The following is a 23,242-nucleotide window of genomic DNA, read 5'->3' on the forward strand; positions in this document are numbered from 1 at the left end:
ATGAAGAATGTACTGTAGTGGAGAAAACCTATTGGTTAAGAGGTTATTGCAATATTCATGAAGGTATTGCAACAGGTGTGAGAAGATAAGGGACTGTGCATCAGGGTAATAGGTATCAGGAGAGAAGAGGACATATTTTTGAGATATGAAAATGGTGGGCCTCGGCAATAGATTGGATATGGGGAATGGGAGAGACTGAGGAGTGGAGGATGGTGGTGCCATTAACAGTAATAGGGAAGTTTGGAAGTGGGGAAGGTTTGGGGAGAAAGATAGTGAGCTCAGTTTTGGACATGTGGAGTTTAAGATGTCCAAAGGGCAGCTGGTGATACAAATCTGGAGGTTAGCAGAAAGGTTAAATCTGGATAAGTAGGTTTGAGAATCATCAGCACAGAGATGATAAATAAATCCATAAGAGCTAATGAGATCACCAAGTGAAGTGGTATAGAAAAAGAAGAGAAAAGGACCCAGGATGAAGATCCAGAGGAGAACTGACATGTGGTTAGATAAACAGGAGGAAAAAACCTAGAGGAAAGAAAATATCAAGGAGAAGAGGGTGATCAACAGTGTCAAAAGTTACAAAGAAGTCAAGAAAGATGAGGATTGAGGAACGGCCATTGGATTTGGCAATTAAGAGATTGGTAACTTGGAGAGAGCAGTTTAGGTTAAATGATGAGATTATAAAGTGTTAAAAATAGAGTGAGAGGAAGTGCAGACATCTATCATAGATAGCTCTTCCATGGAATTTAACTATAAAGGGCAGAAAAGATATAGTTAGCAGGGATGGAAGGATCAAGGGAGAGTTTTTGGATGATGGAGGAGACATGGGCACATTTGTAGACAGCAAGGAAGCAGCCAGTAGAGAGGGGTAAAGGAAGAAATAGTGACAGAAGGCTTCTGATTTGTATGAGAAAAAGGATTGGGGACAAGAGGGAGTTTGTCAGCAAATGGCCTCATTTTTTTCAGTTCTCAGCTGAGAGGGTGGGGGGAATAATGGAGATGTGAGGAAGGATAAAAAGGTTTAAAAGAACTGCTGTGAAGTATGGGATAGTGAATTGATAACAGAAGGGTAGAAGTCATGCCTCCCATCAATGAGGGCCCAGTTGAGGTTCTGCAACATAAATTTGTAGTGGATGCAATCAGAACAGTTGCATGATTTTCTCCACCCTTGTTCAGCAACACATGTGTAGAGCAGATGGTGGGCTACAGCTTGACAGGACATAATTGGTGATATGACACGGAGGCCAGGAATTCTACCAGTGTAGAATCAAACTGGTTTACCAAGATGTCAAGTTGGGAAAAGGGAGAAAGAGTGGTTAGTGAAAGCATGATAGCCTGGCCTGGGGAAGAGGTAGAAAGTCAATAGATTGTGATCAGTTAAGGAAATTTTGGCGTTCTTGATCATGGAGATGGTACATGTGTCAATGATGGCAAGATTTGGGTTCACCATCTTTGTATGTGAAAGTGGTATGGAGGAATGGGTTGATGAAATGGGAGCTGTGTTTGGGGGAGTGGCAATATGTATGTTGGAGTGCCCTAGTATGAGAACAGGAATTGGGAAGGAGAAAAAGATTGTGAGCCAGACACTGAATTCATTGGGAGGGAAAGAGCAATGTTCTGGAGGTCTGTGGACAATAGCTACCAGGATTTTGATTGGGTAGAACACATGAACTATATGGACCTCAAAGGACAAGAGGTTATTGAGTGAAGAATATAGGGAACATCCTGCAAGTGACAGTGGGTAGCAAGGAGTATTCTAACTCCTTTACCTCAGTCAGTCAGTCAAGGTGAATGAGGGAATGTGCAGCCAGTTGGAAAGCACAGCCAGATCTCACTGATAACCACAAGATGGAAGGAGGGGGAAAGGAAAAGATTTAAGATGAAAATAAATTTTCTCTGGAGTAGGTATTAAATAGAGCACAATAAAGGGGTGTGTGTTGAAGAAGATGGGGAATAAGGTTTGGAAGATGACCTACAGGAATTCAGAATCTCTGGGAGGTATAGGGTATGATCAGGTTAAGGAGGTAGTGATGGCTTGCCTTACCTGGCACATGGTGCCTTGCTGCTTTAGCCAGGCTGACTAGCCTGTCCTGTATGTGTCAGCTGATTTTTCAAGAATTGTCATAGGTCAGGGCTGACCAGAAAAAAATTGACATATTTCTTGGACCAATTCTGAATCTACACACTGGCTTTGACATAATCCAACTGGATTTGAAGTTGGAATACCTGAAAATTACACCAAGACTGCCTAAAAGTCATCAGTAAGTGGGGCACCCATTCCACTTTTGCATATTTCTAATTGTTAGGAAATGATTCCTCATATCTACCCTAACCCTACATTTCTTTAATGGATCCTCATGTAGGGGTATCACAAAGCTCTCGCAAACTAGCCACCGTCCTCTGGATGTGTTCTAGGTTATTGACATTATTCCTGAACTGTGTTATCCAGTACAAAATGCAATATACTTGATGGAAACTGAACAATACATTATACAAACAGAAGATTGCCTCTCTTTCTGGACCTTGTGCCTTTCAGTGCAACCCTACACTCTCATTAGTTTTTCTAGCAACCACATCATACCAGGCACAGGGTGTCATGAGATTGCAGACAACTGACACATCAAGATCTCTTTTTCATAGCAATTGCCTTCTAGCCATGCTCTACCCATCATATATTTGTGAAATTGATTTTTTGAACCCAAGTAGAAGACTTTACATTTGTTCTTTGTAAATGCCATTTTATTAGATTAGGCCCAATATTGTGACTTATCAAGACCCTTTGGGATCCTGAGTCTGGCATCCAACATGTTAAGTATGCTATGTACATTTGTGTCATTAATAAATAAGACTCCTTTAAAGTTGAAGCTGACCTATTCATAACTATTCTGCAGGTCTAGCCATTCAGATCCACTTTATCTGTATTATTGTCTGGCCTACAATCTTTTAACAAAAATAACATGAGAGACTTTAGGAAAAGATTTGCTGGAAATCCAGGTAAATATTTATCTACACAATTCCCCTGATCTACAGTTAATAGTTAGTCCAGTTAACTTGTCAAAAAATTAGATGAGGTTAGTCTGACACGACCTGTTCTTGCTAACACCATGCTGACTTTGAGATCATCATTTCTGGGCTTAATAAACATTCCTCTAATAATATATTGCAGCATTTTGCCAGGAATTAAGGTCAACATCACTAGCCATTAGCTTTCAGGGTCTGTTCCCTTTCTCTTTTGTGAAAATAAAGACAATATCTGCAGGTCTCTAGTCCTATACCACCTCTCCAAAAACCATTGACAATAATTCAGTAATTAAATCTGCCAGGTTTTTTTTTTTCCTAGTACCCTAGCTGGAAGTTTGACAGGGCTTGGTAACTTGAACTCAGTAAGAGAATGCCTCCTGTGCTCTTGTACTCTCTTTACTTTTCTGGGGTATTGACTCCCTATTAGCCACTCTGGTTCAGGTCTTCCCAGGCCAAAGGTCTTCCTCCTATGTAGAGAAATAGAAACAAAAGAATTGATCAGTCCTATCTTCTCTCTGTTATCAATAATCATTATCCTTTCCTTCACCCCTTCTTCCCCTTAACAGAGCTGTTGCAAAAAAAAAAAATCACAAAATGTTAGAGTTGAAAAAGACCTCAACCACTATCTAAATGAACCCAAACAAGGACATGAATTGCCACTGTCAACTGGTTTCACCTGAAAACCTCCAAGGGATTTGGAGAACCCACCTCCTCCCAGGACAGCCTATTCTACTTATGAGTAGCTTTAATTGTTAAGAAATTTCCTGTAACATCTAGCCTAAACTTAGATATTTGCAGCATCTACATATTGCTCCTAGTTGTGCCCACAACATCCAGATACTTGAAGATACCTATTATATTCCTCCTCCTGTGGTTTTCTCTTCTCCAAGTTAAATAGCTACCTTTAAAATGAGAAGTTATTCTGTTTCTCTGGATTTGGGGTGAAGACCTGGGTTCAAATCCCATCTCAGACACTTACTAGTTGTGTGACACTGATCAGGTCTTTAAACTCCATGTGTCTTCAATTACTCATCTGTAAAAGGAGAGTTGGACTCAGTGGCCTCTTAGACACCTTTTCTTCTGATCCTCATATGACATAGACTTAAGGCCTTTCACCATCCAGTTGATCTCCACTGGACCTCCAACTTCACAAAAACTCTTCCTGAAATATGGTATCTAGAACTGAAAACAATACTCTAGAAAAGGTCTAACCAGGACAGAATACAGAGGAACTAACACCTCGTTATTGCTGGAAACCATGCTTCTCTTAATAGAGCCTAAGATTATATTACTGTTTTGGCTGCCACATCATATTCTTTCTCATATGGAGCTTACAGCCTACCAAGAACTCCAGATGTTTTTTCAAACATTTATTGTCTAACCCCACAATTCTTATCTTCTACTTGAGAATTTATTTTTAGAAATTTTGTGTTTATTCCTATTGAAGTTAACCTTTATAAATTCATCCCAATGGCAAGATCTTTTTTGAATCCTGTCCCTACCATCTGATGTTTTTAACTTTCCCTCTCATCTTTCTGTCCTCAGAAGATTTGATGAGCATGTCATACAGCTTAGGGCCAAGCACAGACCCCTGGGGCATCCTAGTAGAGACAAGATAACATTGAATCACAGCTACTCTGAGTCCAGCCATTCAAATAGTTCTGAATTCCTCCAAATCTCTTACCATCTGTTCTGTGTCTATCTTTTCCACAAGAATAATATGCATGAGATAGTTTATCAGAGGGCTTGCCAAAATCTAGGTAAATATATCAACATCTTTCCCCTAATCCACCAGTTTAATAACCTTGTTGAAAAGGAAAATTAGTCTGATATGACCTGTTCTTGAGGAAGTTATGCTTGCTCTTTCTAGCAGCTACTTGTACTAGACATTCTCTATCCATCTTTGTAATGATTCAGTCTTACATTCTTCCAAAAATCAAAATCAAATTCACAGGCAAACTTGTGTTTTCCTTCTTTTTTCAATAGGTCCAAAATTTGCCCTTCATTAGTCCTTCCCTTTACCACAATCTTTCTGATGTCACTGGTCATGTTTTGGCAATTATATCAAGCAATTTTTTTTATTACCTGAGGATATAGTCCATTTGCTCCAGGTGATGACTTTGTCAAGTGGAGGTAGGTGCTGTTTCAATATCTCCTTCATTTTCTAAAGAATCAATTATCCATCAGCCATTTCTGTTCTATTATTTCCAGTTCCAGGGTAATTCTCCTTAGCAGAGAAAACCAAAGTAAAGTAGAGCTTGAGCCACTCTGCTTCTCTGTGCTGGTAGTTGTTGTCATCCCATCTATCCCAAGCTGTAGTCCTTTTTTGATTTTCCTCTTTCTTTTAACATAGCTAAAAGTAAAACCCCCTTTTTGATGACCTCAGGACTTGGTTCAACGTTCCCAAATAAGAAGCACAATTTCCCAAGTTGTTCAAGTCTATAACATTTGAGTTTGACTTTTAACTCTCCCTCATCTGCCATAACCATAAGAATAGTAATAATAATTCATTGCCAAGCATTGCTTCTTCTTCCATATCTCTTGTATCCATCTTCTTTCTCCATTCACAAGGCCACTACCTTAATGCAGGCCCTTATTGCCTCTTGCCTAGACTACTGTAATAGCCTCTTAAATGGTCTTCTGGTTTCCAATCCCTCTCTTCTCAAATCCAACCTCCATGAAGCTGCCATAATTATCTTCCTAAGGCACAAGTATGACCCAACATCAGTCTCTTGCTCAAGAAAGTCTTAGTGGTTCTCAACTACTGATGAAATACATATTTTCAGTTTGACATTTAAGGACCTAAACAATCTAACTCCAACCCAACTTTATTACATATTAATACCCTTCATACACTGACACTCCATGTTTGAACCAAACTGGATTATTATTATTCCCCAGTTTACCATTCTAATTTCCACTTCTGTGCAATTTCCCAAGTTATACACTTTCCCCAGTATGTAGAGTTCACTTTCTCTTCTTATCCAGTTCTCTGGATCTTTAGATTCCTTCAAAATTCCACTCAGGGACCGACCACCTCCTCCACCATGAATCACCCCAGTTGCTAATGCTCTTTCCCCTCCTCAAATTACCTTATTTTATCTGCATTCCCATTGTGCATTACATCATCTAATAGATGCAAGTTCCTTGAGGACAGCGACTACTGGGTTTTTGCCTTCATACCTCCACTGCCTGGCACAGTGACTTGCATATTGTAGGTACATGGAAAATGTTGATGTGAATGGGAAAACTCGAGCCCAAGTTACTTGATGAGATTTCTAGTCACTGCTGAGTTGTCTAGTTATGAAAGCCCTGGAAGGGTATGCCAGGAATGTTTCTTCTCCATGTTGGAGTAGGATGAGTGAAGACTGACAAAGGGGGTGGCCTCACTCCTGTAAAGATCAGCTTCCAGGGCTGAAGTTTGTTTAGAGTTTGGGTTTACTGCTTTCCCATTCTGTCACCAGGTTGCATGCATATTCACTCAATAAGCACCAAATTTTCCTTTTCAGCTTGTGTATCAGTGGCACAGCCCCAAATGCTATACTTCCTCAAGGAGCCCACAAAATTATAGTCTCTGAGGAAAAATAATTAGAATCATAAAGCTGAGAAGTACACATCCTTTCTTCTACTTGGCAAGAAAACTGCCATGCCACAAAGAAGAAATGGCTTTGCCAGCTCTGCCTCTAACCACTAACATTTACTTATTCCACTCTCCAGGCCTAGATGGTTTAGCACCATTGGTAAGAAAAACAGTACCAGCCATGCCTGTGCTCAACAGAGTGACTGGCACAGTGTGTGGCTTATACCAGCTGCCCTAGGACAGTTTCACTCAAATTATCACTAGAATAACACAGCTAATACCTTATATTTTTGCAGGTAACAGCCAATTGACTTCTTCTTCACAACTTAAATGCAATCTAGCGAAGATAATTTCTCCTTCGTACATGTGTCTCAAAACATCTTTTAAATGAAGTTCATTTATATTCCTCTGTATTCCACAACTCCATTAATAGTTCATTCCTTGAGCTATTGCAATTGACCAGCTGCTGCTAATGATAATAATAATAATAATAATGATGATGATGATAAATAATAAGCATTTATGTAGCTCTCCAATGGATATCCAACAGATAAAGTGAAAAGCACTTTAAATATGTTATCTCATTTGATTTTTCACAAAAGCTTTCTAGAAGTTGAGCTCTTAAATGTACAATACAACAAAAGTCATTCCAGTTCATACGATAGCTTTCGGTATTTGTTCACATTTTTTCCTTCATTCACTTCAATTCCAATTCTACAAGCATTTATTAAATATATAACTGTTAAACATAATAAGGCCTACTGTATATTCACCTCCACCTTCCCACACATGCCTGTTGATCCAGTCATACCAGCTTCCTTGCTGCTCTTCACACAAGACACTCCATTTCTTAGCTCGAATCATTCTCTCTGACCGTCTCCCATGCCTGGAAGGCTCCCCCTCCTCGTTGCTGCCTCCTGGCTTCCTTTAAGTCCCAGCTAAAGTCCTACCTTCTACAGGCAGCAGCGTCTAATCTTTAATTCTAGTGTCTTCTCTCTCTTGATTATTTCCTACTTATCTTGTAGAGAGCTGGTTAATACTTAGTTGTTGGTATGTCATCTCCCTCATTAGATTGTGAGCTCCTTGAAGGCATGGACCGCCTTTTGCCTTTCTCTGTATCCCCGTGGCTTAGCACAGTGCCTAGCACATAGTAGGTGCTCAATAAACGTTCACCGATGGACTACCAGGCACTGTGCTAGGCCAAGGGGACGTGAAGGTAGAAATGAAACTTCCTGCCTTCAAGAAACTTACGTTCCATTGGGAATTTACACTCTACTGAAGGATGCAGCATTGGACAAAGAGGGAGCATGATTCAAGGATCACTGTAGGTACATATTGACTTAGAAAACCGCACATTAAAATTATCTATGTTCTATTGTATTTTTATTTGTTTTGTCAAATATTTCCCAGTTATATTTAATCTGGTTCAGGTCATATTGGGGAGTGTTGTGGCTACCTTCAGGCCATATGTTTTACCTCTCTGTTTCATTATTGTATTTGGAGGTAAAGCCAAAAAAAAAGGCTTTGAAGAAAATCTAGCCCAAACCTGCAATTTCACCAATGATCAAACTGAGGCTCAAAAACAGAAAAGCAAGTTGCCATAATTACACAGCTGCTGTATAAGCCAGAGCCAGGATTCTAGCTCCAGCCTTGCAACTATATCTGTCTGATGCTTTTTCCACTATGCCACATAAATACATAATGGGGCCTGGGTTCAAAACCCCTGTTCTCTTACTCTGAATCTCTATTATTACTGTCCTTTTCAGAGTAGGCTTTAAAGGGTTTTTGTTTATTACCTTAAGCTGCCCTTATACTGATTGTTTGACCTTTTCCCTCCTTTTTAAATATGCCACTTGCTATTCTATGGTTCTCTGTAGTCAAGCCCTTATTTAATTTTAAGTTTAAAAAAAAAAGACCACCAGCATTTCTGATAAATACTGAAATCAAGAAGGTGATTTTTAAAAAGTGCTTTCTGTGCCTTTTGGAAAACAATAGAAAAGCCTAATAAATTTGGGAAGAGGGGGGAAGGCCACTGGTTTTACTTTTTTCAAAGTTTATTATTTTTATTTTTCAACTACCAATTTTTAAAAAATCATTCTGTCTATTCCACTAATCCCTCCCCACTGAGACTGAGGATTACTGACCTTGGCTGTGTTTGAATTGAAGCAAGAGCTTCTCTGATGGCTTGGACAAGGCAACTACATAGGCTGGAATAATTATATGATTTCTAAGTTCTCTTCCAGTTCCAGGAGTTCATAAGCTCTGGCCACATGTGCTGAAAATAAGGGAACTCAAGTAGGTATTCAGTTACTGATTGCTCTGACCACACCTTTGGAATGGACCAGTATAGTGGAAATTTCACTACTGGCTGTGATGATTAGTGCACCAATTTCACTTGAGCTGGAAGCCTATGACCTATTAAAGTTATTTATTTGCATGGCTTTTCATCCCCATCCCTTTCTGGAAGCAAAAATATCTGCTGAAATTGGAGAAATTTTGTGACTAAATCCTTCAGTGAAATCTTTCTCTGATGCTGTGTGGAACTGTCAAAATGACCCTAGGCCTTTGAAGGTTAAGCCAGTAGAGTTATGACAGATATCAACATGGAGAGGCTTTGTGTCAGAGCCCAGTGAGTGACTGACTACTTTCCAAGTACCAGTCAAGCTAAGTGAAAGTCACTAGGTGATTTGGTTTTTTTTAAGCCATGGCAGATAACGAAACCATTTACTAAGGTGAGAACTTTTGGTCTATATCAGTGGATAATCATTTATGAGAGTGGTTTTGTCAAAGAATCAACAATTTCCAGAAGATGGTGAGTCTGCTTAGATTTTTATAATTTACTTGAATAGAGACTTAGATTCTGTTGCACTGTGAGGATGATGAGGAAGAGCTGTGAGTAAATACCTGATAACAGATATCATGATCTAAAAAGATCATGAGAGTTCAGAACTTTGGGAATAGCTATTATATTCCCAAGTCTTTTCTTCAGGCTAACCATCTCTATTCCATTCAATCAATCCTCATAAGGCATGATCTAGAGTTCCTTCATCATCCTGCTTGTCTTCTTCTGGACAGGTTATTAATATCCTTCTCAAAATGTGATATGCAGAACTGAAGATATTACTCCAAGATGTGAACTGACCAGGGCAAACTACATCTCCTTATTTCTGGCCAATATGCTTCTCTTGGTTAAACCTAATATCTCCCTAGCTTTCTTGGATGCCATAACCCATTCATACTGAGCTTGCAGTCCACTAAAACCTCTAGATCTTTTCCCTATGAGTTGTTATCTAGCTATGCCTTTCCTATATTGTATTTGTGAGGTTTATTTTTTTCCAACTCAAATCTATATAATAAGGAAGGAATAATACTTGAATCTTAAGCTCATCTTAACTGGTCAAATGAAGGAATATACATATACACACACAGAGTTGGGTAAGGAAATACTTTTCAACCACCAGAGAAATAAACAGAAGAATAAAAGCAGATAGATTAAGAGTGACTATTCAAAAGCAAAACAAACCCTTAAAGATGGGGTAGGAAAAAAGAGCAGGAAAAGTATAAGAGAATAAGAGGGAGAGAAATACACAATTAGTTATCAGGACTGTGAATGAGATGAACTCATCCATGAAACAAAACTGGCAAACAGGATGGATTTGAAACCAGAATGCAACAATGTGTTGTTTAAAAAAAAAAAAAGCAACTTGAAACCAAAAGATAAGAGTTTAAAAAAAGGGCTTAATTTACTATGCTTCATCTGAAGTAAAATAGGCAATGGTATCCATCATAATCTAAGAGAAGACAACATCAGAAACAAAGCTAACTAAAAGAGATAAACAGGGAAACTACATTTTGCTACAGGGTATGATAGAAAGAATTACTGTCAATGCTAAATGTATATGCACCAAAAGCATCTAAATTCTTTAAGGAAAAGATAAATGAGTTATAGGGGGAAATCAACAGTACAACAATAATGGTAGGATCTCAGTTTACCCCTCTAAAACCTAAAAATATCTAAGCAAAGAAGAACCTGAATAGAATTCCAGAAAGTTAGATATAATGGGGATCTGGAAAATATATCTCAGCTCTGGACGCATGACACCTTCACAAAAACTGATCATGTATCAGGGCATAAAACCTGACAAACAAATACAGAAATACTAACTGCATCTTTTACTGACCAACCACAACACAGTAACAATTAGATTCAATAAGCTGCCTTTGAAACAACGGTTAAAAATCAATTAGAAATTAAAGAACCCCAAAGAATGGGAGGGGTCAAAAAACAATTCATAGGAACATTTAATAATTTCATTAAAATAGCAACAATAGGACAGCATATCAACAATTTGAGGATGCAGCCAAAGCGCTACTTAGGGGAAATTTTATATCCCTGAATTGTTTTCATCAATAAAAGAGAGGAAGAACAGAATGATGAATTGGAAATTCAATTAAAACAACTAGAAAACCAACAAATTAACCTCCCTCAATTAAGTACCAACATGGAAATCCTGAAAATCAAAGGAATGATTAATGAAATGGAAAGAAAGAAAATTGAACTAATAAATAAAACTAGGATCTGTTTAAAAACAAACAAAAAACATAGAATAGATAAGCCACCAGCTAGCTTGATTTAAAAAGAAAAAAATTTCCATTATCAAAAATGAAAAGGGTGAATTCATAACCAATGAAGAAATACAGCAATTTTATGTACTATTTTGTCCAAGTATATGACAATAAAACTGACACTCTAAGTGAAATGAATCAATGTTTACAAACATCCAAACTATTCAGATAAACAGAACAAGAAATACAATACTTAAATAACTCCATCATGGAAAAAGAATTGAGCAGGCCATAAACGAATTCCCAAGGAAAAACTTCCCAGGATCAGATGGATTTACAAGTTAATTCTACCCAACATTTAAAGAAAAAGAAATTCCAAAAATAAACTGTTTGGGGGAAAAAAAAATAAAGGAATCCTACCAAATTCCTACATCATCTGATAAGTAATTATACTTAGCATCAAATGCTAAGTTTATCAATAAGCAAAAGGAAATTAAGGAATAAGCATAGGCAAAGAGGAAATAAAATTATCACTTTTATAAATTATATTTAATAAATAAATGATATGATAATTAGCGAACTCAAGAAAGTCAACTAAAAAAACTAAAATAATCTCAGCAAAGGTGAAGGATATGAGAAAAAAACTACAAATCACCTATATTTCTGTATATTAACAACAAAATCCAGCAGGAAGAGATAGAAAGAGAAATTCCACTTAAAATAACTACAGACAAAATAAAGTAGTTGAGAATCTACCTGTGCCATGACATACACGGGAACTATATAAACACATTTACAAACTACTCTTTGCACAAATATTAATCTAGATAACTGGAGAAGTATTAATTCTTTATGGGTAGGCTAAGCCAATGTAACAAAAATTACATGATCTAAATTAAATTCCTTATTGCCAAACTACCAAAATATAACTTTATAAATCTAGAAAAAATAGTAACCAAACATCTGGAGGAACAAAGATCAAGAATATAAGGAGAATTAAGGAAAAAAGGCAAGAAGGAAGGGAGTTTTAGAACAAACTATACTACAAAGACATAATCATCAAAACAATTTGTTCCTGGGTAAGAAACAGGTTGATCAGTGAAATTAATTAGATATACAATATATAAAAGCAAATAAGCACAGTAGTCTAGTGTTTGTTAAACCCCTAATCCCAGTTGTTGAGTCAAGAACTCACTATTCAACAAAAAGTATTGGGAATGCTGGAAAGTAATCTCGCAGAAACTAGGGATAAACAAAGTCCAAATAAAGGACTCATTTATAAGTTATGCAGGGAATTGAGTAAAATTTATAAAGATGGTGGAGGAATATGAAACAGAGGAAGAAGTCTAAGCTATCAAAAGCAACATGAAAAATGCTGTAAATCACTAATAATTAGATAGATGAAAATTAAAACAACTCAGGGTACCACTTCACATACAAAAAGGCAAATGACAAATGCTGTGGGGAAACAGGTGCATTAACGTATTGTTGATGGAGTCGTGAACTGTTCCAGCCATTCTGGAAAGCAATTTGCAACTATGTGTAAAAATTAAGAAAAAACTGTTAAAAATGGATATATCCTTTTGACCCAGTAATACCTCTGCTAGGTTTATTACCTTCAAGAGATCAAAGAAAAGGAACTCTCTGAACAAAGATATTTATAACAGATCTTTTTGAAGTGGCAAAGAACTGGAAACTAAGGAATTGTTCATTAGCTGTGGAATGGCTGAAGAAGTTGAGATGGAATACTAATATGCTTTAAGAAATGATTAAGGGAGGGGCGGCTAGGTGGCGCAGTGGATAGAGCACCAGCCCTGGATTCAGGAGGACCTGAGTTCAAATCTGGCCTCAGACACAACATTTAATAGCTGTGCGACCCTGGGCAAGTCACTTAACCCCCATTGCCCAACCAAAAAATTAAAAAATAACAAACAACAAGAAATGATTAAGGCGATAGTTTCAGAGAAATCTGGTAAGACTTCCATATACTGCTGCAAAGTGAAGTCAAACAGAACTAGGAGAACAATTTATACAAACAACTTTTAATGACTTCCAGTTATCTGTGGTAATTCACCTGCAGTATGACCTTCCTGGGCTACTTTAGTTATCAGGATTAAACCTATAACAGAGCTTAGATATCTAGATAAATCCCTTATTTTTATAGATGGGGAAACTGAAGCTCAAAGAAAATGACTTGTATGAAGTCATACACAGAGAAAGTAGAAGAGTTGGGATTCAAATCTAGTCTTTCCACTATACAATATCGCACCCATATTGTAGTAAATACCAGTGGTGTCACTGAAATGGCTCATTTTAAAGGACAGCCTTCTTCTAAATACTAAGTGAGTCTACAAGGGTCTTTGGGGCCCTTTCTCTAATGTTTTGTTGCTCCCTTCATGCTTTGCAGGAAACTCAAGGTTATTTCTTTGTTTCAGGGTTCTACGGGCAGCTGCAGACATTTTGTCCCCCCCATTACAGTGATCCTCAGAGAAACATGGCCCATGGCAACTCCTGCAATATGGTGCCTTCCTTTGAAGACTGCCTTGTCCCTGCACCCATGGGCCAGGCAGGGTTCGATGTTTTCCACAGAGCTTTTTCAGCTCATTCAGGCATTACAGGTCTGTTTGATATTGGTGGCTTAGAAACCATGGGCAAAATATCAGAAGGGGGTGATTTCCCTTTGTTTTCCCAGTATTTGTATCTTACCAGGGACTCCTCACTTCTCTCTGGTCTACCCTAAACTTGCCCTGCAGGCTAATGTTGTTTAGGGGTATTGTTGGCTGGGCGGACTCCATTGTAAAGTGACCCATCACCAACAGCTTCCTCTTCTCTCTTGCAGTGTATGATCTGCCATCAGGCCCCACAGGTATCTTTGGAGAGTCTCTACGAAATGGACCTGAAGATGCCACCTTCCTACAGATCAGTGCTGTGGATCGCTGCCCCAGCCAGCTCTCTTCTGTCTATACTGAAGGCTAAAAGCCACCCAGGCATCTAATGCTCATCCCCAAATCCTCTGCTTCGAAACCCCTTCACTTCATCCCAGTCAGGACTCCAAGTGCCAGGGTTTGCAAAGCCCAGGGGCACAGAAGGATCCTTGCAGAAGAGGAATGGGAGATATGAGTCCTCATCAAGCCTTCAGAAGCTCAGCAGTCATGTCTCTTTCTCCTTCTGTTTGCTAAGTTATGTGTCAACCGCAACTATCTATTCAAAGGGAATTCAAAGACTGAATGAGAAAGTGGCTGTTGTTGGGAGACTTTTCACATGCAACCACTGAAATCATGAAAGAAAAAATAGAGGCTTGGTTTGGGGACAATCCTCTTTTCATGCAAGGACACTGAGGCACAGTACAAGCTTCTTAAGGCACAGGGCTATGCCAGGCACGTGGCTCTGTGGTGCTTCTGCAGCTAAGTAAAGCCAAACATAAAAGGGGAAAAAAAAAAGTAAGAGCTTCTGACAGATGCCTCTGGTGGCACCACCTTCCAGAGGCCCTCCAGGGATGCCCCCTGTCCCCAGGATCTCCAGCAAGCTTGGTTCAGCTCTCCCACTTTATACCCACAGGCTTACCAGTAGATTGCTTTTTGATATTTCTCTAATTATTTTATGCAGTGAATAAAAATAATCTGCCAAGTACAGCGACTCAAAAGACAACTTACTTTTATCCTAGCCAATTCTTCCACTTGTAAGAATTAGGGTACCTTTTCCGCACTTAAAAGAAGAAGAAAAAACAAACAAAAGAACTCAACAACTTTCCTGTGGCCTGTTTCTGGCATGGCCAAGTAAATAAAGACCCCTACTTGTATTTCCCCAGCCTTTAAAATCCTGCCCACACAGACCCAGCAGTGCTTGGGAGTACTTTGATCTTTCAGTTTTGTAGTTAGCAGATGAGTGGCTGAATTATATCAGCTGTGTTCCTCCAGCACTGAATGCAAAGTCTTAGAGCCGATTTAATTCAGTAAGATTTGGGCCTTCCATTCCAAGGAGCCTGTGCCAAGAGAAGGGCTACAAACTGATACATTAAATCCCATTTTGGTGCTCTGGCCAGGTGAGACATTGGCAGGCCTTTGGCTGGATGAGGCAGAGTCTGGGGGAGCTGGGAGGGAGGTTCCAGACATCGCATCTGTATAGGAGGAAATGAATGGGGGACTAAGGTGAACAGTTACTATGTAAATACTGTCCTCCCTCTTCTCCCAGCCTGGTACTGTTCTCTTTGCTCTTCCTTTTCCCCTTCTCTCTCTCTCTCTCTCTTCCCCACCTATTGGTCTCCTCCTCCTGCACAACTCCAGCTCGGGCCCAGGCCATTCCACTCATAACACCCAGTTACCAGCTTTGGAGAGAATTCGTAAGAAACCAGTTGAAAGTGATAATGGAGGAAGTTTGAGACAAGGGATACAGAATAGGGGATGGAAGAGAGATGGGAAGTCACCATTTTTGAAATGCTAGCTCGGAAGCCCAGAATTTAAATTTTGCCCTATTTTGGTTCATAAATTTCAAGATGAGGTAGAAAGCTACTATTTCTGATATCTTTTTAAAAGTAAGAAATTCTGGGGCAGCTAGGGGGCATAGTGGATAGAGCACTGGCCCAGGAGTCAAGAGGACCTCAATTAAAATCCAGCCTCAGGCATTTGACACTCAGTAGCTGTGTGACCCTAGCCAAGTCATTTAACCCTATTGCCCAGCCAAATAAATAAATAAATAAAACTAACAAGTTCTGGGGCATGAGACTATCAAAATGTTCAAAACATGTTTTGATGCCATTATATTTAAAGACTAAAGCTACCTTTTTATTTGTAATAGCGGATGGGAAATAACCTCATTAGGAAAACTATTAATAGGCCAATAAAGAAATCTGGTGTTGTGCCTAAAATAATAGGTAATTTCAAATACTGCTGAGTGATTTCTGAGCTTCAGTGGTAAATCTTTTCCTACAGGATTCTGAAGTTCAGTCCCAACATTAGGTCTAATGATGAGTTGAGAGAAGAACACGTGTGTCAGTCAGGGATGTCAAACACACAGCCAACAGGCTCCATTGCAGCAGTACCCCCAAGTGGACCTGAACCAGATTAAACTATAATTGGGAAATATTTAACAAAATGAATAAAATTACAATATAATATAGATTATTTTAATATGTGGTTTTCTAAGTCAACATGTGGCCTAAAGGAATCCTTATGCATGGTTTAGTGGCCTGTTTCAGTTTGAGTTTGATACCACTGCTCTATACTATGGACCCAGGTGAAAATAGGCTAACTTCTCTGTATGCAAATGGGCCCTACTACAGGAAAAACCAGTAAAGAAAGATTCAAACTTAAAAGTGCTTAATTGGGGAGCAGTTATTTTGTTTTACATAAAGTTATTCTAATACATTTTAAATATAATTTAAAAACAAAAATTGAACTGTTTTGCACATTTTCAGGAGCCTATAAATCAGTACGTCAGCAAACATTAAGCACCTACTAGGTTCCAGGTACTATGTTAGGTGCTGAGAATTCAGACAAAAATGAAGCATTCCATGCCCTCAAGACACTTATATTCTTTCAGGTGCAGATAAAATGTACAAACACATTTTGTACACTTGTATGGTAAAATCTCTTTTGTCTAAATCATCCTGCTATTTGACCTTTGTCAAACTCAGGCTAAGAAAAGAAAATGGCTTTAGACTCTTCAGAGATAATCAATTAATTCTGAACTCTGAAGCAATTATGACTTATTCAAAGTACATACAATTTATTCATATAGAGAAAGGAAGAAAAGGGCTGTGTTGGGTGAGACAGTTCATAGATTGGTGATGTTACCAATTAATCTCACTGTCATATCATGTGACTATGATATTAATCCTAACATGGAAAAGGGGCTATTAGGGTGAAGCAGAAAAATTCAAGAATGACGATCAGCAATCTATTCTAAAAGATGGCAACCATTCCCAGTAACAGTCTGCCTTCCTATGAAGACATACTTGGTTCTCTGACCACCAATGTTATTTCTAGCTCTTCCTTAGGCACTGTCACCCCATCACTGGCATCTGCCTGGAGTGAAAGTGCAGAGAGGCTCTGTAGGCATCGCCCACCTCTCCTGACTTCCACAGCATTTATAGCATGAAAGCCACCATATAGGTACTGCAGGAGGGGCCATCGGCAATGAAATCAGGGATTTCTCCTCGGTAACTTGGTGGTTAGAGTGCCTGGCATGGAGTCAGGAAGACATGAGTTCAAATGTGAATCCAGACATTTGCTAGCTGTGTGACACTAGACAAAACATTTAGATTCTGCTTCGGTTTTTCTTCATGTGTAAAATGGAGGTAAAGCTAGTAACCTCCCTGTCAGGGTCGTGAAGAGAAAAATGAGATATTTTTGCAGCACTTTATAAACTTTGAAGTGTTTCATAATGCTATTACTATTATGATATTCATAAAATCTTAGAAGACCATCTTTTGGAAAAGATTTTTGAGGTCATCTAGTTCAATTTCATTTGTAGATGAGCACGTTGAGGCCCAGAGACATAAAGTGACTTGCCCAAGGCCACACGAGGAATTAGTGGCAACGTCAAGACTTGAACCAAAGTCTTCTAACTCCTGGGCCAGTGTTCTTTCCACTACACCACAGATGGAAAGCCCAACCTGTAAAACCTCCTTCTTTCCCTGTCCCTGTTCTTGTTTCAGCCCCATAATACATAATTGGATAAATGGGAAGAAAGAGTGGCTAAAGTATAAAAATCTCACCCCTACACAACTCTCTATGTCATCGCTTACCAGGGATCCAAGGTTCAGCCCTGTCTTAGATGGACCTAATACCTGCAGGAAGTGTGTATGTGCTTTCATTATTATTCTGGCACTATTGTAAGCCTACTTTTAGAAATTGTTCCCTATCCATTTTTAGCTTATTATGTAACTTTTGTGAACTATCTGAACAGGAATTGTCTATCTCGTTTTTTTTTCCTTTTCTATCTTTTTTTTTAAAGAGGTGCTTGTGAAAATACCACATACACATAGTCCAATGCCAGTTATCTGATGGTATTAAAGCAACACGCCTGAAGACATTTTGTTTGCTGCATTGTCTTAATTCTCAAAAGGCATTACATCCAAAAAGCTGTTATAGTTTAGATTCAGATCCACTATGATCTAAATCCTCACCAGCCCTTTGTTCATCTCCCCTTGCCTTCTTCGCCAAGTATCACAGAGGCAACTCTGTGGTTGTAAAAGGACCTCTCTACTGGTGTACAATGGTGATCCCACTTGTGGGTTTAGGGATGGCTAATTATGAGAAAATCAAAAAAGCTTGGTCATAAGACTAGTTTCTCATGTGGGGAAATGTTGCCCTCATCTGCCCAAGACCACCGTTCTATCTTGATTGCCTTGAAGGCTTGGATATAATGACTTTGTGCATCATTTGAGATTTTGATCTCACTCTTTCAACCATGTCATCAGCATTTCTTTTAAATGGCACTTTTGGTTGTTAGAATAGAATTTGTGTGGTTATTTTTTTTCTATGAACAGCTATAGCAGAGAGACACACATTGGAAAATAATAGTATGTGCAACAAAAAAAAAGGATTTATTTTGTACAGACAGCAAAGCATCCTGTGTAATGTCACTTACACAAAGCACTTTGGAAGAAAAGAAATGGAAATCTGTTTTCCATAACTCATACAGACTCTTGTACATAGTTATATATGCTCACATATAGATATGAACTGCATATATCATACTGTATATCAGGCTGATTCTATTCTAGTGCTACATCTGGTGCCTATTGTCATAAATCTTTTAAAGAATTAGGTACTTTTTTCTATTAATATGTATAGTTTTGTGATTTGTCACAGTTATGTTTCATATAATCATAAGTTATTTTGTCTTGTTCCATGAAGTCCTTTTTTATGTCAAAGGTAAAATGAAGGGTTTGTGCACTTGGTACAAAATAAAACTGGAAATGTATAACAACCCCAGCATGGTGGAAATTGTCCTTTGGGGTGTCCTTGCAAGCATAACTGGCCTAGCTATTGTTTTGGTTTGGGTTTTCTGTTTGTTTGGTTTTTTTGCCATTAGGCTCTGTCATATTAGAGCCAGCTCGTATAATTAGAAGCAGATAAGTGGGGGAGGGGAGGAGCACCTCCAAGGGCAGTTTTTAAATGCCATGTTGCTTTAGGCCAAGGTCGAAGCCTGGATTCAATTATAGATATGAGAGGAAGAAATGACAATAAAAACGTGTGTCTCTCTGAATCTTTTACATGTTGGTACTGCCCATAAATAAAACATGAAGTTTGGTTTTGTCAGACTTAATTAAAGCTCGTATACATGTTTTATTGGTTATTCTATTAATCTGCTTCCCAAAGTGGTTAAATGTGTGCAGGGCCTTGGGGTTTGTAGGTCTTTCAGACATGATGCTATATACTGATATCGTGCTTTGAAAAAGTCCAGAAAGCTTGACATTCAAGGTGAAGAGATTTCTGTGTGCTGATGACTGAAGCTGTGGACCCTTTCATTGAGCTGCACCCTGGGGCACTGCTTAGCAAGACAGGAGTGTTGGATGGCTACTGTGTCCCGAATATTCCCAGTAGAAGTGGTCTAATTTTTTTCCAGTCTGGAACGTGCCATCTTGCAGAACTACTGGTTAGCTCTCTCCCAAACTACTCTTCAAGTGAGAATGTCAGAAACATTTTTTTAAAAATCCAGCAAAAACATTTTCAAAACCAATACAAATAAATGAAGGGAATCCAGCATGAATACACACCATTATCATAGAAAGCATCTTAGAAAACTGCCCGTGTGCTTGTTTCTAGGGCTTCATTGTTTTAGGGCATGGGAGAGAATAAAACAATGTAAGATGGCTAATAGCCGTAAGAAAAGATGGGGCTAACTCCAGGAGACTATGTTTGATTTAGGAAGCTCACTAAATAGTTTTTATATTTATTTAAGCATTATTTCAACACTGGGATGTCATCAATGTGGCTAATTCTTCCACTGATCCAGGTTTCAACTCATCCACATCTTAGTATTCCCTCAATTACTTATTGTATACCACCACTCCAAAAAACAAAGGAAAAAAATATCATCAATGCATCATCCAGTGGCCAATCTTCTAATAATGAGTCTCCAAATTTAACTTTGCTTGTCCTCAGTCAATAGATATAGCATAGCCAGACCAGATTTGAGTTTTTTTTCCAGCCCAATAAAACTGGTACTTTCTTAGTGTTAGCCTTCAGGAAGCCATTCAATGAGCCATTAGAATAGACTTTAGTGGGAGGTAATTATCAGAAGTAATAACATAATAATCCAAGTCCCACTATTACATCAAAGGTCTATGATTTCAACTACCTCCTAACGTAGTTGTGAGGATCAAATAAGATTTTTGTAATGTACTTAGCACAGTACCTGGAACACCATAGGTGTTTAATAAATGCTCATTCCCTTCCCTACTCACCATCTTCATTGTCCTGCTCCCTCTCACTGGGTGAGCTCTATTTTATTAATGTCTCATTTAAAATATAGCAGTAGGAACTGAACATAACATCTAGAGATGGCCTACCCCAGGCCTGCACATTTGGCCCACAAAAGGATTTTGGGCAGCTCACGAAAAACGTAGAGGACAGAAAACAGGCCTATACAACATACACGTGGCCCGCAGAGCTGCTGTGGGTGGTATGTTGTGCAGGCCTGACCTAACCAATGCTGAGTGAAGTGGGAGTAGTACTTCCCTTGTCCTAGATGCTACATCTCTGTTAATGCAATCTAACATTGCATTCGTTTTTTGGTAGCCATGTCAAACTATTGACTCATACTTACCTTGTAGTTCACTAAAACATATTCTCCCTATCCTGTACTTGTGTAAGGTTTTTGTTTTGTTCTGTTCTGTTTTTAACTCATGTTTAGCTTTTATTCTTATTGATTCTTACTAAATTTATTTTTGTGAGAATTGGCCCATTATTCTAAGCTATTGACTTCTTTTGCAGAGACTTCTGTCATCCAGGGTATTAGCTGTCCCTCTCAGCTTCGTGAAATCAGAAAATATGATTAACATTCAAAGTATTCAACTTGGAATAACTTAAACTGTTTACTATGACAAGGCCTAGGATTAGACCTTATTGAAAGACCACTTCTTTAAAAGGCTTCCTTCTTAGGTTGAGTTTCTCTCTCTGTAGGCTCATTCAACCAGTTATAAATTTATCTTTTTCATTGTCATCCAGTCTATATATACAATATACCCATATGTGTTTATGCGTGCATATGTAATATGTGCATATGTATATGTGTGTATGTATGTATACATGTGTGTTCCATATATATGTGTGTGTGTATATTTTTTTTCTACTAGGATATCATAAAAGTTGTTAAAGACCTAACAAAATCCTTATAATACTATGTCTTTAATCTGGCCTGGTGGTGCCTGCTTATAATCCCTGATATAAACTGGTGGATCTCAAGAGATCTGAGCTATAGTGGGTGTACACATTAATTGGCATTAATAGGTTGAGTCCCCAGGAGAGGCCAACAATTTGCCTAAGAAGGGAAAAACTATCCCAAGTCAGAAACAGAGCAAATCAAAGCTCCAATTCCAATGAAAATGGGACAAAACCTGTGGGTAACCTCTGCACTTCCATACTAGATGAGGTAAAGAGATCTGGTGGTTGTTTGGTTTTTTAAAAAATATTTTGCCTAGAGCATTTTCCTGATCTATCAGTATATTGGTTTCCTGTAAAGAAGAAAGTGAGTTTTGGCAAAACTTTTGAATAGTCAACCCATGCTGACAAAGTAGTCAACATTTCCCTTTCTAGAAGTTCACAACCATCTATTTAATACTTTGATCTAAAATTTTGCTAGTCATCAACTTCAGATTTTTAGGTTTATATCTTATGGAATCAACTTTTTCCCCCACTTTAAAAATAATTTATATCTTTTATTTTTTACAACACATATGCTTCCCAGTATATTATTTCGTCCCAACTGTGAGCAATCCCTTATTAAAAAAAATTTTTAAGGATTAAAACACAAACAGTTCATTGAAACTAATCAACACATGAAAAAAGTATAACATAATACGCAGTGTTCTGGACCTATAGTCCCTGTTTCTGGAGAAAGGAAAAAAGGAGGAATTGGGACATTTTTAAGGTAGTCACTTGCCAAGATATGAGTGACAGTAGTTCAACAGGGTAAGGGACTCAAGCACAGAGGACAGTATACAGTTGGAGCAGCTAAATAGAAAGCCAAGATTGAGAATAGAGAAAATGAAGCTAGAATAGATGAGAGCCTAAAAGAGCATATTCCTGTTCCTTCTTCTAGTCCAATATGCATGAAAGAAGGTGATTCCAGTAACAGAGATGGCCAGTGTATCATTGGAATTCTGCATCTGAAACAATGGATCACTCAGAACCTAAGCTTTCAAACAACCAATCCCTTTAATAAAAGTCACATTTGTACATCCACAGATAAAAGTAATTCCAACAATGAGGTTAAATGCAACGGGCAAGGAAGTTCTCAGGTCCAAAGAATTCCCTATCAGTCTTACAGATGATTTTAAAGTATGCCTAAAGTATATCCAAAAAGTAGGTCCAAACAGCCCACAGCTGGGTCCTAGATCAATCTTCCTCAGGCAAAGTTGATCAACCCATCCAAGGTCTGCTTCATAATTTCTTTTGATGGATTAACTGGAGCCTCCACAGTTCTACTAGTATTCTGGGGGTTTTTTTCCTTTTTTTTTAAGGCAGGTGGGGTTAAGTGACTTGCCCAGGGTCACACAGCTAGTAAGTGTCAAGTGCTTGCTCTGAGACCGGATTTGAACTCAGGTACTCCTGACTTCAGGGCCGGTGCTCTAACCACTGCACCACCTAGCTGCCCTGAAACATCTTAGCAGATTCTGGGGGTTTTGTGATGGAACATTAAGGAGTTTTATTTTTATTTTCTTTTTTGTTGTTGTTATTTTCTTTTTTTTTTTTAGGCAATTGGGGTTAAGTGACTTGCCTAGGGTCACACAGCTAGTAAGTGTCAAGTGTTTGGTCTGAGGCCGGATTTGAACTCAGGTCCTCCTGACTTCAGGGCTAGTGCTCTATCCACTGTGCCACCTAGCTGCCCCTCTACTAGTACTCTGAACCA

At 38.5% G+C, this 23,242-nt stretch overlaps 1 protein-coding gene across 1 annotated transcript in view; it reads left to right on the forward strand.

Annotated features, from left to right (window-relative positions):
• The window catches only part of GLIS3 (GLIS family zinc finger 3), a 585,734-nt gene extending 566,638 nt beyond the window's left edge, over nt 1-19,096 (forward strand). Inside the window, 2 exon segments of the mRNA XM_021006269.2 lie at nt 13,600-13,782; nt 14,004-19,096. Coding sequence (XP_020861928.1) covers nt 13,600-13,782; nt 14,004-14,140 — 320 coding nt within the window. The 3' untranslated portion in view covers nt 14,141-19,096.
• Nucleotides 19,097-23,242: the final 4,146 nt, after the last annotated feature.

This window comes from Phascolarctos cinereus, unplaced genomic scaffold (assembly GCF_003287225.1).
Source record: "Phascolarctos cinereus isolate Bilbo 61053 unplaced genomic scaffold, phaCin_HiC Scaffold_4;HRSCAF=312, whole genome shotgun sequence".
Taxonomy (NCBI): Eukaryota; Metazoa; Chordata; class Mammalia; order Diprotodontia; family Phascolarctidae; genus Phascolarctos; species Phascolarctos cinereus.